A 16,362-nucleotide genomic window follows, 5' to 3' on the forward strand; every position below is an offset into this window, starting at 1 on the left:
AGAGAATTTTTATTATTAGTGTCATAGTGAGCTATTCTGCTGCAGAGTGTGCACGGCCTCAGGACTTTTTCCTTCTGATTTCAAACAGGCACACTTTTTTTGACCGACTTTTGGGGACACGTTTTTAAAGGCAATTTCTCAACTACATCAAAGAATATAGCAAAAAGAAATAGGCTGACTAAGAAAAGTGGAGGAGAGCAATGTCTAGATAGGCGACCTCAGGGCTTCTAAGGGAAACTGGATTAAATATAGTGTTCTGACTCCAAAGTGGAGGCCAGTTGATGTCCTTAACCAGTAAGTGTAGCTTTATGACCCAGTGGGTTGCTAGCTGTGGTCCATGTCCTTTGAGAGAAAAGAAAAAGCATGACCAGAACCCCAAAGTGTTTATGGCTTCAAGGTCACAGCCTGAGTCCAGCTACCTTTTAGGAATGCCTGCCTATTTCCCAGGACTGTTTCTCCAGATACCTTATGACCTCTGTGCATTTCCTGACATCCTTCCAATCAACCCATCCTTCCAATCTTAGCCTAGACACTGCTAGGCTCAGTTTCGGCTTCTTGTAAACAAGACCCTGAACTAATGTAAATACCAACACAGTGACCTTTACTTCCAAATGTATTCTTTCTCTGTCTGGTAGACCAAATGCTCATGAACATATATTGCCAGGTAACTAAGAAAGCATCAATTAGGGAAGATGGCAATCTGTCCTTCTGTGTGGCTAAATTAGAAAAAACAGATGACTCCTTGTTCTCACCCTGGTCCTCAATTCAGGACCATAAATTTTCACGAGATGTTTCAACATCACAACCAGATGTGTTAACTCCTTTTACTTAAAAAAAAAAAAAAAAAAAAGAAACTTTTTAAGGGAAAAGAATTCAAGGAGCATAAGAGATGACTAAAGGTTCAGTCATGTCACAAATGATGCTTGGCACAAGTTTACCATCTGTAAACTTATGTTTACAAATTTATGTAATTTATGTAATTATAAAGGTATGTAATTACCAAAAAAATTATAATTAAAACTTATTTATCATGATAAGCATTGAGGTGATACATGTGCTTGTTCAGTGATGTCAGGCTTAGTCCCAAACCTCCAACCCACCAAAAGCAAGGTCTTGAGTTAATATCCTTCCCACCATCTTGCATGCCTGCTTTGTCAAGTCGGACTTTGGGATCCCATAGACTGTAGCCTGCCAGGCTCCTCTGTCCATGGGATTTCCCAGGCAAGAATACTGCAGTGAATTGCCATTTCCTCCTCCAGGAGATCTTGCCAACCCAGGGATCAAACCCATCTCTCCTGCGTCTCTTGTATTAGCAGATGGATTCTTTACTAATGAGCCAGCAGGGAAACCCTTCTCACTATCAGATACCATTAAACTGAAAGTGCTATTTTCCTAAAATATGTACTTCAGATATTTTAAGACAAGCCATAAGATTTCACTGCAAAAACATATAAAATCACACTTGTTGGGATTTTGAATATTAACTGAAATATGAGAAATTAACATAATCACATGTTAAAATCTGTCAAAAGCTAAAAGATACTTTCTTTTCATTTACGTTTGAATTAATTAGTGGTAGTGAAATAGGAGAGAATGGATTTGTTGGCTCAAGAAGCAGAGAGGGAAAAAAATCATGTTACATACTTAAAATGTGTAGTCTTTAAATATCCTTTCAGCATCTGGTGCCACATTGCAGAAGTATGCTCAGCTACATTCTAACAGTGATCCAAGCCCACAGGGTCTGGCACTCTAATGCATATTACTTTATCTTCAAAAATAGATATCAAGAGCTGATGTTGAAGCCCACCAGTCTTTAACTGGTAGATTAATCCCTTCATCTTTCTTTAAGGAGATGAGTGGAATCCCACTTACTAAATGAGATGAAAGCATGAAAAACAATCTTCTTGAGGGCAAAGACCCTGCCGTGGTCCTCCTCCCAAGGATTCTGGTGGCTGGCTGTGTGTTCTCTCTGCCAAGGGCAGCTCAATAGGCATTTCTCATTGGCCAAGATTCTCCCTGCACTGGGCATCTGAGATCATAAGGACAACTTTTGCTAATCAGGAACAACTGCCTCCCAAACCTCCCTAAACCCAAGATTCCACTGCCATTTTGCTAAAGTGATTAAAGAATGTACTGTTCACTGTGACATATACGGGGGAAAAAAATCCCCTCACATAAAGATAGGAGCAAAAGAGAAAATAAATTCAAAAGATGCTGACCTGTGGGTGGCATTATATTTTTTTAAAACAAAGATCAACATAAACTAACACAAATATTCAAACCTCAGATTGAACAGATAAATAAGTAGATGCTCTTCTCACCTACCCCTAAGAATGGAGCTTCTGGTTATTAGGATAACCCTTCTCCTGACCTGTCTACATGAACAGCATGGCTTGAGGTCAGTGCAAGCCAAGAGCACACACAGAACCAGCACTGTCCTTGTCCCCGCTCCCACGTGACATGGCTTGTTTTCTCTCTGAGAAGCAACTGCTGGCCCAAGGAGACATCAGAATTTAAACACCCACCATTATTCATAAGAAATTACAGAAATGAGGAAGATTTGGGTTAAAGCTCTACAAATTCAAAGTCAAAACTTAGTTCTCTGTACTACTAACCAGCTATAAGATTTAGGATTACTTTTTGTTTTTCTCAACTAAGTACACATAATGCCCTAAATGGCTAAACCATATACAATTCTGATATCAGAGAGTTAAAACTCAATCTGCAAGTATTCTGTATTATGTGTAAGAAAGGCACTCTACCTTATCTAAGAGAAAACAAATTTAACATTCATCTCATGATTTACTGGTTTTAATAAATGCTGACTCTATACAATTATAATTTCAGGGCATAATTTGATCTGCAGTATAATCTGTTACTTGTTAATATTAGAACAGTTATATCTACATTGCAGGCAGATTCTTTACCAGCTGAGCCACAAGGGAAGCCCAAGAATACTGGAGTGGGTAGCCTATCCCTTCTCCAGGGGATCTTCCCAACCCAGGAATTGAACCAGGGTCTCCTGCATGGCAGGCGGATTCTTTACCAGCTGAGCTACTCAGGGAAGCCGAGTGACAAGGGTCACTGATTACTGTATAGTGAGTGCTTCCAATGTGAAAAAGACTTTTTGGCATGTGATACTATCTAATGATAAAGATTTTCAAGTTTTATTAGCTTCACATGCTGTTTTACTTTCATTTTAGACCCATCCACCCACATATCTCCTTATTGATAAATACAAGTTTTACATCCTGTTTATGACATATAAAAACATTCACAGACAAGCACTCACACATTCTTATCTCTCAAGACTCTTATGTGTTTTACGGGACAGGGTGCTCGGGGCTGGTGCACTGGGATGACCGAGAGGGATGGGATGGGGAGGGAGGTGGGAGGGGGGCTCAGGATGGGGAACACATGTACACCCATGGCTGTATGTGTGGCAAAGCCACTACAGTGTTGTAGAGTAATTAGCCTCCAATTAAAATGAATAAATTTATTAAAAGAAAAAAAAAGACTCTATGTGTTTTGGAAGCCAGAATATGAAGTTAAAGATTCACTACTATTCTTCATCATTTTCTTAGAACCCAGGTATTTTTTTTTTTACTACTAAGGTTGAATACAGAAAAAGACAGTATTAGGTTCTGTCTATGGTTGGAATTAGCAAAATGGATAATACAAAAATCTAAAGGCAGTGACAGCGGGGGAGGAAGGCCATGTAAAGAGGCAGGAGGACCGTTTTCCCTGTTGACAGAAGCATCTTTGAAGTTCGCCAGCTCAAGAAGAGGATTATGTGTCAGTCATTAGGATACCTGTCAGCCGTGGGAGAGAATCCAATTAAGGGAGCAGAGCGGGAGCATGGGCTCCTAGGTCCTGTCTCAGGATGCTGACACACAACCAGGCCCAAACACCACCCGAAACAGAAGTTCAACATCGGGAGCACCAAATCTCAACCCCAGCTCTTCTGCTTGTCTGACCGTGGGGCCATGGGCAAACGATACATTTGAAATTTTATTCTCCTATGACATGGAGATATTGACACTTGTCTGTAAGAACCAAACAATTTCATGTTGTATCTGGCAAGCCGCCAGCACACAGTAGGTCCTCAATAAATACTCCAAATAGTTGTGTTCTACTCTAGAGGGTCCCAGGAAAGATGAGAGAGAGTTTGGAAGTCCCTCTGAGATCTGGATTTTTCATCCAGCTTGGGCCTTAAGCCAGAAGCATCTGAAATCAAATGGGATTACTAGGATAAAAGACACACCTTGGCTGATGCTCCTATTATAACCTGGGGCTCCAAGTGCCTTCCATTACTTTTGTCACATCCCACCTTAAAGTAGCCTCAGATGTTAGACAAATACACGGGAGTTGGCAGGCACCCTTCTTGGCTATAGAATGTTGCATGCCACCACCAAAGGAAACTGGCTATAAGTTCAGTTGTCATGTCTTAATATTTTGATTCAGAATCCCTGGTGTCACATTATCTGTGTGTAACTGTTTCTTCATTTGTGGTCATTTAGTTTAGTTTCCATTTCAAACATGCATGTCTATTGGTTTATTGTTTTCATGTGACAGGACTGCTTAAGATTACAAACTGCTAAAAATCAGTGTCTGTATTTATTTGATCAGTTCCTCATACCATCCACCAAAGCAGAGATCATACATATGATTTTAAGAAAATAACTATGATGAAAGAGCTCATAAAATGTACAAGGTGGATGTTCAAGTAACAACCATAATGAAAACCACATACAATTAACAAAATCAGTTTTCATACTTGGCTATTTCATATTCTCCATAGGAAAAGGAGTGCAACAAAGAGTTTTTAACTCTTCTTGGAAATGGGACAGCCAAGAAAGCTTAATGCATCCATTTAAGATATTTAGACTAAGTTCATTACTTCTTCCTCAGTGATATTTGAGAAAATTAACAATTATATCTTTGGGCCCTAGAATAAATAAAAAGTAAACCATGGTGATGGACATTAACTAGACTTATTGCTACAATCATTTTGCAATATATACAGATATCAAATTACTATTACTATGTTGTACACATGAAACTAATATGTTATATGTCAATTCTATTTCAATAACACACACACAAAAGGTAAATCATTCTGTTCAAAGATATCCAAATACAAGGTGCTTGTGTGAACATTCTTTTTAAGATGAGAGTATCCTACCTCCTTAAAGTTGTCAAATGCTGATAAAATGATTTCATGCCCGCCTCTGACAAGACAAACGGCTGCCAACAGCTCTAAGACAAGGGCTTTTGTTCTGTCAAAACAAGAAAGAAAAAACTCACAAATCAGTGAAAGTGAATGAACGGTGAGTCAGCTGTTCCTTCCAAGATGAATATGATAATAAATATTTGCCAGTGTATTTTTTTAAATGTTTACTAATTAAGGCACAGTTAATATTAAAACACATACATTTTAAAAACCTTTATGATCTTCTACACATGTGGCTTCTCTGGGGTAGCAAGTTTGCAAGGCATATTTCCCACTCCCAGGATTACAAGTTACTTATAAATGAAAATTAATTTCATGAAGATTAAGTCTTTTTGTTCTATCATCAAGTGACTCTGTAATATGGTCGAAAAAGTACTTTTTAATAAGTTAAAGAAGATAGGAAACACAGAATTTTCAGTAAAATCGCCCATTGGATAAATATTTTCTCTGGTTCTGGAGTCAAAGATATAATATTTGCTGAAAAAGTTCAAAATCAACCGAAATCAATGTCCTGTTAATACACTGCAAATCTGCTAATTTGCAGTGGCTCCATACAAGTCTCCCATGATAATGCAAGCTTCCAAAACTTCTTCCCATACAAGATCTGAAAGGAACTGGCTTACAGCTATGCTAATACAAGAATGTTTTCTCTGACTCAAGAAAATAAAACTTCGTCTAAAATATTTTTAGAAGGAGAAACTTAGAAATACAATCTTAAGTTTTCAAACACAATGTCAAGGACAGCATTATTTCTTCAGAGTATGATTACTTCAGTAATTCATCTTTTTTCTGGAATAAAAGCTATTGCCAACCTCTAAACAAAGATCATTCTGAAAACCCACAATATCAATTGTCTTAAGAAAAATGAATAATGGCTTCCCGTGTCAGATAGACAAAGAAGCATGACTACTTGAGATTCTAGTAAACTTAAGGAAGCAAGCACAAAGTTGCAAAGGCATTCATCAGGGGAAGCATGAAATAATAATATTCAACATTTAAATAGGATTTACAGTTTGCATTGCATTTTCAATCACAAAGGGTGTAACTTCTAATCACTTTTTTTAGCTCAATTAACAGTTTTCAGATGTGCAATCCTGTCAGAGAGATCTGATAAAAGGGAGTAACTGTGAAACATAGACATGCATTAGAACAGAAAAGGCATTATACTAACTAAAATAAATTGACGAAGACAGGCTTTTGGAGGTAATCTGTGAAATGAATAGTATATGGCACTTGCCTTAATAGGAAAGTGAACATGAAAAGAAACCTGCATGCAGTTATTTTTGTTTTGTGGTGTTTTCTGTTTGGTTTGGTAATAAAAGTTATAAGTGTAAAGGTTGCAAATGAAGTGTGGACAAGTGGTAGTAGTTTTAGTGAGCTTTCAGCACTAAGGGGTGTGGCTAGGGCTGTATCAAGACTCTCCTGGCTCCAATCCTGACAACCTGGCAGCTTCACGCTCTTCACCAAGTTTTGCTAAATTTGCAACGATGCTGAGAACCAGACCTCAAGAGGAATGAAAGCTTGGAAGAGAAGGGCCAGAGTTGTCACCAGTTTCTCAACTCTGCCACATGTAAAACTGTAACATTGATGAAAAGAAAATTCTACTTAGCTGAGGGGTCTACTGGCAATCTGAATTCAAAAAGTCACTCTTGAAAGTTTCCAAACTCTAATTTGATTCTCGACGAGCTCTCTGCTGTCCCTAGTTTGATTAAGATTTGGACATTATGAATCCAGCTTACCTTGGATTCTTGTTGTTCAAGCTTAGTGCAATCTCGTTGACAGCATGTGGGTGAGACATGACCATGTTGAAACCATACTGAAACAGGTATGGAAAAAACAAAGCATTAGGAGTTATTTCAGAGGACTGCCAATGTTGATTAAAAAGCAAAAACCTGAAGTTTCTACCTAATGTAATTTTATATCATCATAAGTACACTTATGTCTCTATGAAAAATTTCAGGAATGATGCTATGATCAAGGTACTATATCCCCATTCTCTATGAATAAACTATATGTGTCTCTATCAAAATGATGAAAAGGCTCCAGGCCAGTGATCTCAATCCTGCTGTTTGGCAAAATCACCTGGAAAAGTCAACAAAACAAAACACCAGCTCTCTGGGACTCACTCCAGGTCAATTTATTCTGAATCTCAAGGATGGGGCCCTGGCATGTGAATTTCTTTGAGCTGACTTCACTACACAGCAGGGTTGACAACCACCATTTCTAAATCCCTTCTCTATCAGCAATGGCTCTTAGGACCCAAAGCCTAGGGAAAACCTGCTTTGCTCTGAGGCATGTTACCTCATCCTTCTATAAAATGAACAAAGCTCAGTAAAAGGATCAAGAATCATTCTCAATTCTGCCAAGTTGAGGAATTATTCCTTTTCCTGCAAACTCTCAGCTCATGACCTTATTTCCAATTATACCCGGAAAACATAAGCGTTAGGGAAAAAACTTCCAAAAGCTCCCACCACCACATCAATACACCCACACAGATCTGTGGCTTCCCTCCTTACTTCTTCCTAAAGATGAACTGTCCACGCTCCCATCTAAGGTCATTCCCCCACTTGAGCTCTTGATTCCAATCCCTCTCACTACTCAAGAACATTATCAGTTCTGTCCGACTCTTTGTGACCCCATGGACTGTAGCCCACCAGGATTCTCTGTCCATGGAATTCTCCAGGCAAGAACACTGGAGTGGGTGGCCATGCCCTGCTCCAGGGGATTGTCCCGACCCAGAGATCAAACCTAGGTCTCCTGCACTGCAAGTGGATTCTTACAGTGGATTCTCTGGTGGCCAGAGAAGACCGAAGAACATCATCTGCTCCAGCAATTCTCCCATTCCCCCATCATTATTTTTCTCTCTGACTCACTCCCATTAGCATAAAAAACATGATGTAAATTCTATCATTTTAAACAACAAAAACAGAATGTCTCTGGACCCTACAACCTCATTTTTCTGCTATTCTTTCACAGCAAAATTCTAAATTACCCATGGTCTCCAATTCCTCTCCTCCTATTCTCTCTCAACACCATGTCCATCAGGCATTGCACCCCCACCGCTCCAACAAAACTGTATCAAGATGATCCAAGACCTGCACTTCGCTAGAGCCCACGCCAGTTATCCTCATCTTACATGACTCAGCAGCAGCACTGGGCGGAGCTAACCACTCTCTTTCCTGCGCTCGGCTCCTACTTCTCGGCTGCTTCCCAGTCAGCCTAGCTAGTATTCCCTCATCTCTCTGACTTTAAACAGGGTGCCCAAAGTTATTGGAGACCCAGCTTATTCTTTGCTTCTCTGTCTATTCCTGCTGGTATCTTTCACTCCCCTGACTTTATAGGCCATCTACTGACTCTCAAACTTCTAACTCCAGACCTCTAGACCCTGAACTCCCGACTGGCATTTCTGACCACCTATTTAAGATCTCTATTTAGATGTCTATGGACATCTCACAGTTAACATCTCTCCAACTGGAATATTAATAAGGTCTCCCAAATCTGCTCATCCTGCAGCCTTCCACGTCTTAGTAGATGGCAACTCCATCTCAGAGGTGCCCAGGACAAACCGCTGGGAGCTGTCCTCGACTCCTCACCACACCCCCACTGCTACTGTCCTTACCACCAAAACAAAATCAGAATCTGGCCACCTCTCATCACCTCTGCTGCTATTACCTTGGTTCATACCACCATCAACATTCACCTAAATTAATGCAACAACCTTCTAAAAGGTCTACCTCCTTTTGTCTTTGCCCCCTGGAGTCAATCCTAACAAAGAAGCCAGATGGATCATGCTAAATTCCAGTGACAGATCAAGTCACACTTTTCCTCAGAATCCTTCAATAGCATTCCAGTCAGCATGAAGCCAATGTCCTTTCAATGACTTAAAGCCCTACATAATTAGGACCCCCCTGTAACTTCAGATTTCACTTTCTACTCCTCTCCACTTATTCTGATCCAGCCAAATTGACCTGAGCACACCAGACCTTTTCCTGCCTCAGGAACTTTTGCACTTGCCCTTCTCTCTGACTATAATTTTCTTTCTTAAATATTCCTTACCTTGTTCCCTTATTCTAGTTGTTACATAAATGTTATCTTCTCCATGACACTTTTCTGGCTAGCCTATATAAAACTGAACTTGCATTTTTGGCACTTATTCTTATTTCTTGATTATTTTTTCTACAGGACTTAGTTCTCTGGAGCCAGTCTTCCTCAGTTCAAATCCGAGTTCACCATTTATAGCCATACGTCTCTGTGTTTCAGTTTCCTCATGAGTAAAACAGGAGAGTAATATTACCAAGCTCACAGGACTCTTGAGGCTTAAATTAAGTAATAGGTTTTAAAGTACTAGACTGTAGGATGCACTGCATAAGTGTCAGCTTTTATTTCATCACTATTATTATCTGAAGTGCTATATAGTTCACCAATTGCCTATCACTGTCTCCCCTCAATAGAAAGTAAGTTCCCTGAGGTATTTATCTTTTTGCTGCTGTGCTCCCTATGCCTAGAATAGTGTGTATCGGGCAATGCTCAAAAAATTAATTGACTGAAAGAATAAATGCATGTTTCCTTTCTTAAATTTAATCTGGCAAGCTTATGTTGGGTTTGAACTCTAATACTGATCTATGTATGTACCATCTGTTTCTATTTGGATCCATCTATGGAATCTGTGTCAATGGGATAAAATCCCGTTTTCTTATTTGAACCATGTCTAAATTCTCAGCCATGGTTTGATTTTATAACTATACTTTTGACCCTTCAGCTCACCGTAGACACTCCAGGCTCTAATTCCCACTCTGTGGTCAGGGTTAATCCCACATACTGTAATTAGTAACTCCCAGTGATTCTCAGAGTGAAGATAATCTGTATCAGTCATCTAAGGAGGACTCTGCTGTTCTACCAAACATCCTCTAAGTGCTTCTCATGAAGATTAGGAACCACAGGGTCCAACACACAGTAATTATAATTCCTTGCCTGTCATCACATAACCCTTTGAGGAACAATGACCTACCCAGTGTGTAAGATTATTCATTCCCAGGTTCCTAAAGCTGTTCCATTATTGCCCCAAACCAGTGGCTTACTCTAATAGTCACAAACACTTAACAAGTGATCTAGACAAGCTTACCACTGGAGGAGGAAAATGTCTTCCCTTTAAATACATTATAAATCAGAAATGCTAACTAAAAGGGCAATGAATTATGAGCAATAGAAGGAACGAGATCTTTCTTCTCTAAAAAATGTCATTAAATCCTGATATTTACTTCAAATAGAAATACAAAGATACCAAAGAGAACAAGATTGAGTCTGATGGTTTCAGATTTTTTTTAAGGATTATAAACAGAAACATACCTGATAATTCATGATGGCACGTAAACACATGATACAGACATGCACGTCATCTTTCTTACTCACTAATCTTGAATTTTTCAGGGTTCTTCTGCTTGGCAAAGTATTGTATCTACAAATAAAAAGGGAAACTTCCATAAAACTAAGAATTACTTTCTTAGCATGGGCAGATGCACTTTAAAAATGGACACTGTTCTCTGTTTGTACCTATACCTAAATGAGGATTGCAGGTCAAACCACCACTAACAAACCCATCACCACAAGCACCCCATCACCACAAAACTGTTTCCCCAGACTGTGAGGCCTAGACAATTCTGTGCAGTTGTTATCATCTTGTCAGGCCATATACCTGTGGACAGTGACGCTCAACTCTACTCACAGCCTATAACAAATCAGACTGTACATGAGACTCATCAATAAGCCAGGCTCTAATTTGCAGACCAACCTAGATTTGCAGATATGACATGCACACAGATTACATATGTGAACAAGTAAAGGGGTAAAACTCAGCTTATACAGAGATCTCCTATCATCTCACCCAATTTTAACTGTACCTTCCCATCACTGCTTTCAAGAGTCCCTGTTTCAGAGTTTAAGCCTAGGCAAGGTCATACAGCTGTCATATCAGCCTGTGATACTGAATTTTAATATGCAAAACCTAAACAGTATATACATGACTCCACACCCTCACCCAAACTCTGGTCTAGCAGCTAAAACTGAGACAGAAATGTGGTGACATTTCAAACAGTTAGGATGTTACAAGGTCAGGGTTCATTCTGGAGGCCCTACATTACTGGGCCTTAGTTCTCCCTTCTGCAGATTTATCAGAGTATACAAGGCATAAAGAGTGACAGTGTTAAGATGGGGAAAGTAGAAAGATGACAATTCTAAGGGTTTCATTATGAGCCTTAAATGACAGCTTCAGAGGAAAAACAGGTAAGTTTTTTCTGCAACTCCAAGCCTGAAAGGAAAGCAAGTTTCAAAAGCCATCAACTACTTTCAGAGTCAATGACAGAAATGCTCCACAAAAGAAGCTATAGACCTTCCTTCTCCTTGAATTAAGCTAGTTAAAAAAATTTAAAGGAAGCCATGATTAATATTAACTGCTTTCAGAAGTCTCACAGGTGCAGACCAAGAGTTGAAAATTGAAATGACAGGTTTGTCTCCAACGGTTCAGCTGAGCAGAACTTTGACATTTTCTATTCAAAAACTATCAAACAGAAAAAAAAAGATGATTCTTTTACATAAACCTACTAATGAGCCAAAGAAATTTTTGAAAAGCATCCCAGTAAGTCACTTGCTGCAACATACCTGACTGTGAAAAATCTGGTTCACTCATGTTACTTTTAATGTTTCTAAGGACTGTCTGCTTTCCTCACCCTGGAAAACAACATTTCAGCAATGCAAGATAGCCTAATTCAGTTTTGAATGCAAAAACAAAGTTCAGGAAACACATTCAGATTTCGTTGTTAGTAAGCCTAATAATACTTTGGCCACCTCATGCGAAAAGTTGACTCATTGGAAAAGACCCCGATGCTGGGAGGGATTGGGGGCAGGAGGAGAAGGGGACGACAGAGGATGAGATGGCTGGATGGCATCACCGACTCAATGGACCCGAGTTCGAGTAAACTCCAGGAGTTGGTGATGGACAGGGAGGCCTGGCGTGCTGTGATTCACAGGGTCGCAGAGAGTCGGACACGACTGAGCGACTGAACTGAACTGAAGCCTAATTTCAACTTCTAAAATACAGTTTTAAAAGGTGTTGCACTCTGTCATAACTGCGACCCAAGCATGATGGCTGACACACCTGACCGAATTCTCACAGGATCTGGGGCTTCTTCAAACAACCACATGACTAGTCTGACCCAAGAATCTGTAGTCTTCTTAGTCTATACCTAAAGTTCTCTCCCTTCCTCTGCCCTTCTGAATTTATTTTAACCTCAGGTTTGTATTTCTTTAGTGGAATCACTTGTCTGTTTTATAACAGTTGATTAGAGAGATAGTTATTTCTAACAAAGCAGCGGCTATTAGTGTAAAACAAAGAAATCTAAGTTTTAAAAAAGAAAAGGTGTTATGAAGGGAATCAATCATCCTTTGCTAAATTATATTTAAGTACAGCAGTGACTGCAGAAGATAGATTGACCAAAGCCAACTATTCTTTAAGGAACATGGGACAGGTCATTCACACAGGCACATACTTCTCCATCACTTCCAAATAAAGTTAAATGATTCCAGCAAGCAGACCAAACTTATACATTTAATGGTGCTTCCTAAGAGGCATAAAGTAACATAGCAGGTTCCTCCCTTTTATTTATTAATCCACAACTTCAGCTATACCGTAATAAGACTCTTTCTAAGGAGTCCTTGTCCTTACTAAAATTATTTGCAGAAACCAGTAAACATTGATTATAATATCCTACTTACTAAACATTAATACAAAAGACTTGTATTTGTTGTATGTGGTTAATCTCAAATATATTTTCTGAATCAACATTTGAAATGTATTTAATACGAAAAAGCACATGGATACTTATCAATATTCAAGGAGTTTAGAAAGCATACAAAGATGTCAATAAGTAAAATTGATTAATGTTAAAATAAGTAAAAATTTATTAATGTTATTCTATTCTTTAAAAGAAAGTTGAACTTTTTTCTAAAGTGAATGATAGTATAAAATTAATTTTTCTCTGATTTTTTATTTATATAAAAACATAATTAAAGGCAACATTTTAACTTGTGTTTAAACACCACCATAACCAGTAACAACAACCAACCATAGTATTGACAGTTTAAGGAGATCTGTGATATTATTTACATCACCTTTCCTGACACAGATGAGAAAAATGATGCCCCAGTGATGTAAATCTACAGAGCAAGTAGACGTAAGAGATGAAGCCAGACCCCCAAGTCTCCTCACTGGAATTCAGGGCAGTCACTTTCTACAGGTTGCTTCTCAACCTGACTCATCCATCAAGTGATCACATGAAAAAGCTACTGCCTACAGCCGTACGTGCTAATGAATTCCCTGTCAAAGGTTCTGTCATCCCAACAGAGTTTTCTGTCCTGGCTCTTAACAGATATCTTTCCCCCACCCCTCCAATAATTATCCCACCATATAGAATTAAGGCTTAGGTGGCTAAGAAAAGCAGTATCTGAGCATTTTCAGAACACAGTGGCTGATCCACTCTGTAAGCAAAGTTTTCTTTTTATATCTTTTTCCTCAATTACTTACCAGGCAAGGAAGGATTTTTTTTTTAACTTAGTAATAAATTTTTCTCTGTATTTTTTTAAATTTTTCTATTTTGGAATTCTCATTCAAAAAAAATTTTCCCCTATTAAGTAAATGCACACCTGATAAACATCACAACTCTTTACCTCGGCAGAAATGAAGTATTTGCAAACAACCAAGAATCACTCTAAGTCCCCAAGACTAGATTCTAGGGACTGTTTCATGGGTCAGCATCTACATTAACCTACTCTTCAGCATGCACATTTTGTGGAATTTGACCATTTATGCCATGAGATATTTGATTTACTTGCTTCAATTATCACCTGAGTAACTTTCCACCTTTTACCTTCTTGAACATGTTTTAAATCCAGCTCCAATGAACAAATCAATACTCTCCAAAGAACACATCCACATGGAGCTGGTTTTAATAGATCCTCAAGTTGACTCTAAAACACCAAAATAATTAGGACTAACAATTTACTACATTTCAACTTTCCACGAGCACTCCCAGATGGAATGAGCAATCTTAAAGAACTGGCCTCTGGTGCTCTATCAACCACAGGAAATCAAACCAAACCTTGTGTTTAAGGCCCAAAATTGGTTTTCCCAAGCAACTACTGTTTATGCTAAACTCTATTAAATGCTAAGGGAAAGATCAAGGTGTTGCTTCAGCCACCATCTAATTTAGAAAGCAAGAGATTTTATGGATAGCCTCTGTGTTAAGATGTTCTCTGTCCACACCTCAGCCCACCCCTTCTGCTGCATGCCTGTTCCAATGTGTAAAGTGAACTCAATAAGAGTATACACACCTGCACCTCACAGTACACTGAAGTGACAACAGGCGCCCCTCAAACAAGAGCACTTTCTTGCAAATCACGATACTGAAAACCCTCATACAACCTTTTCTCAATCAAGCCATATTAGACCAAGTTAATACAGACTGAATTATGGTAACTATCTTTAGGCATATGAACGTTGTTTGAACGAGGCTCTAATTCAAGAAGTATAAAAGGAAAGGACAGATTGTGGGATAAGTATCAGAAGGTGACATAGAATGAACATAATTGAACATGAAATGTTACTAATGTAGATTTGTTTTTTAAATTTATTTCTAATTAGTGGATAATTGCTCTACAGCGTTGTGTTGCTTTCTGCCATGCAATGGTGTGACTCAGCTATATATATATATATATATACATACATCCCCCCCCCTCCCCCCACCCCAGCCCTCTCGGTCATCACAACACTGAACTGAGCTCCCTGCATTATGTAGCAGCCTCCCACTAGTTACCTATTTTACACAAGGGAGTGTGTATATGTCAATGCTACTCTCTCAATTCGTCCTCTCCTCTCCTTCCCCCATTATGTACACAAGTCCACTCCCTACGTCTGTGTCTCTATTCCTGCCCTGCAAATAGGTTCATCAGAAACAGTTTTCTAGATTCTGTATGTATGTGTCTAACATAGATTTAAAACACACCATCTCATAAATCTTAGTAATAGAATCACAAGACACTTCCATTCATCTTTATCTATATTTAAAATTTTCTACAATGGATGTACAGTATTCTCCAAATAAAGATAAAGTTACACCAAAAAAACACCTCTCACAGATGGTCTAGGTTTACATTCATCTGAAGACAGAAAGCCAACTAGATCATAAGATGGTAACACTTTTCCCCACTTTAATCATCCCACGGAAGAATGTTTCCCAAAGGCCTCTTGAGTGGAGAGCTGGTCCGTAAACAGACAGCCAAGCTGTGGGCTTCTGTGAAGAGGCTAAATTCTGCCACAACACATGCAGCAAAAGACCCAAGTATCATCAGAACAACTAAGCCTTGCAAATCCTATTCCTTGGTGCCACACACAGCCACCTGGATGCCAATAAAAACAGAATGTCATGATTAAGTTTCCAGAGAAAACTGATGAGGGTGATTGATTAGAGCCACACACCTCTACCAAGCATATGAGTCACACGGATTCACTTAGGTAGGGCTGGAACATCACAGCAAGAATCCATCACCAATTAAAAATGCAAGCAACTCACATGAAATTAGTCATCACAGTGAAATAGTGCATACACAAGGTGCTCCTGCATAGTCAGGTTAACACAAGTAAATATGATGCAATGTATTATCTTTAAAAGGGTAGATAAGGGCACATCCGGTTCTATGCCACAGCCCTTGAGGCTAATCTATCTTCACCTTTCACAAACACTGATCATCCCACTTTGGCTGTTTGAACAAACTTTCCACAAAGACCTAAGTTTTACAAGGATGACATCACTGCTCAGTAGAAGATATGGGTGCTTCCATGGAAAACCAATATCCTTGGCATGTGCTCTGTTACAGAATTACATATAGCAAAACAAGTACTATAATATTTTCTTCCAGGAGTTATTATGAAACATATAAAACAGGGCCACGTTGGAGATTGCCCCAGTGCATTGTGATATATGAAAAAGGCCCAAGTGGGAGGCAGTACTAGCTTCCCTATGGTCTCCTATGGATAACTGAGGCAGATAAGCTCAAGTCTTGCCCCATGTAACGAATGACCC

General features: G+C 39.0%; 1 protein-coding gene across 6 annotated transcripts in view; it reads right to left on the reverse strand.

The window, feature by feature from the left end:
* The window catches only part of FMNL2 (formin like 2), a 326,152-nt gene that overhangs the window by 57,135 nt on the left and 252,655 nt on the right, over nt 1-16,362 (reverse strand). For all 6 annotated transcript variants that reach the window (XM_061135292.1, XM_061135288.1, XM_061135290.1 and 3 more), the window contains 3 exons: nt 10,580-10,688; nt 6,973-7,049; nt 5,186-5,279 (listed from right to left, as the gene is read on the reverse strand). In XM_061135292.1, coding sequence (XP_060991275.1) covers nt 5,186-5,279; nt 6,973-7,049; nt 10,580-10,688 — 280 coding nt within the window. The remainder of the gene's footprint in view (nt 1-5,185; nt 5,280-6,972; nt 7,050-10,579; nt 10,689-16,362) is intronic.

Source organism: Dama dama, chromosome 33 (genome assembly GCF_033118175.1).
Source record: "Dama dama isolate Ldn47 chromosome 33, ASM3311817v1, whole genome shotgun sequence".
NCBI classification, from domain to species: domain Eukaryota; kingdom Metazoa; phylum Chordata; class Mammalia; order Artiodactyla; family Cervidae; genus Dama; species Dama dama.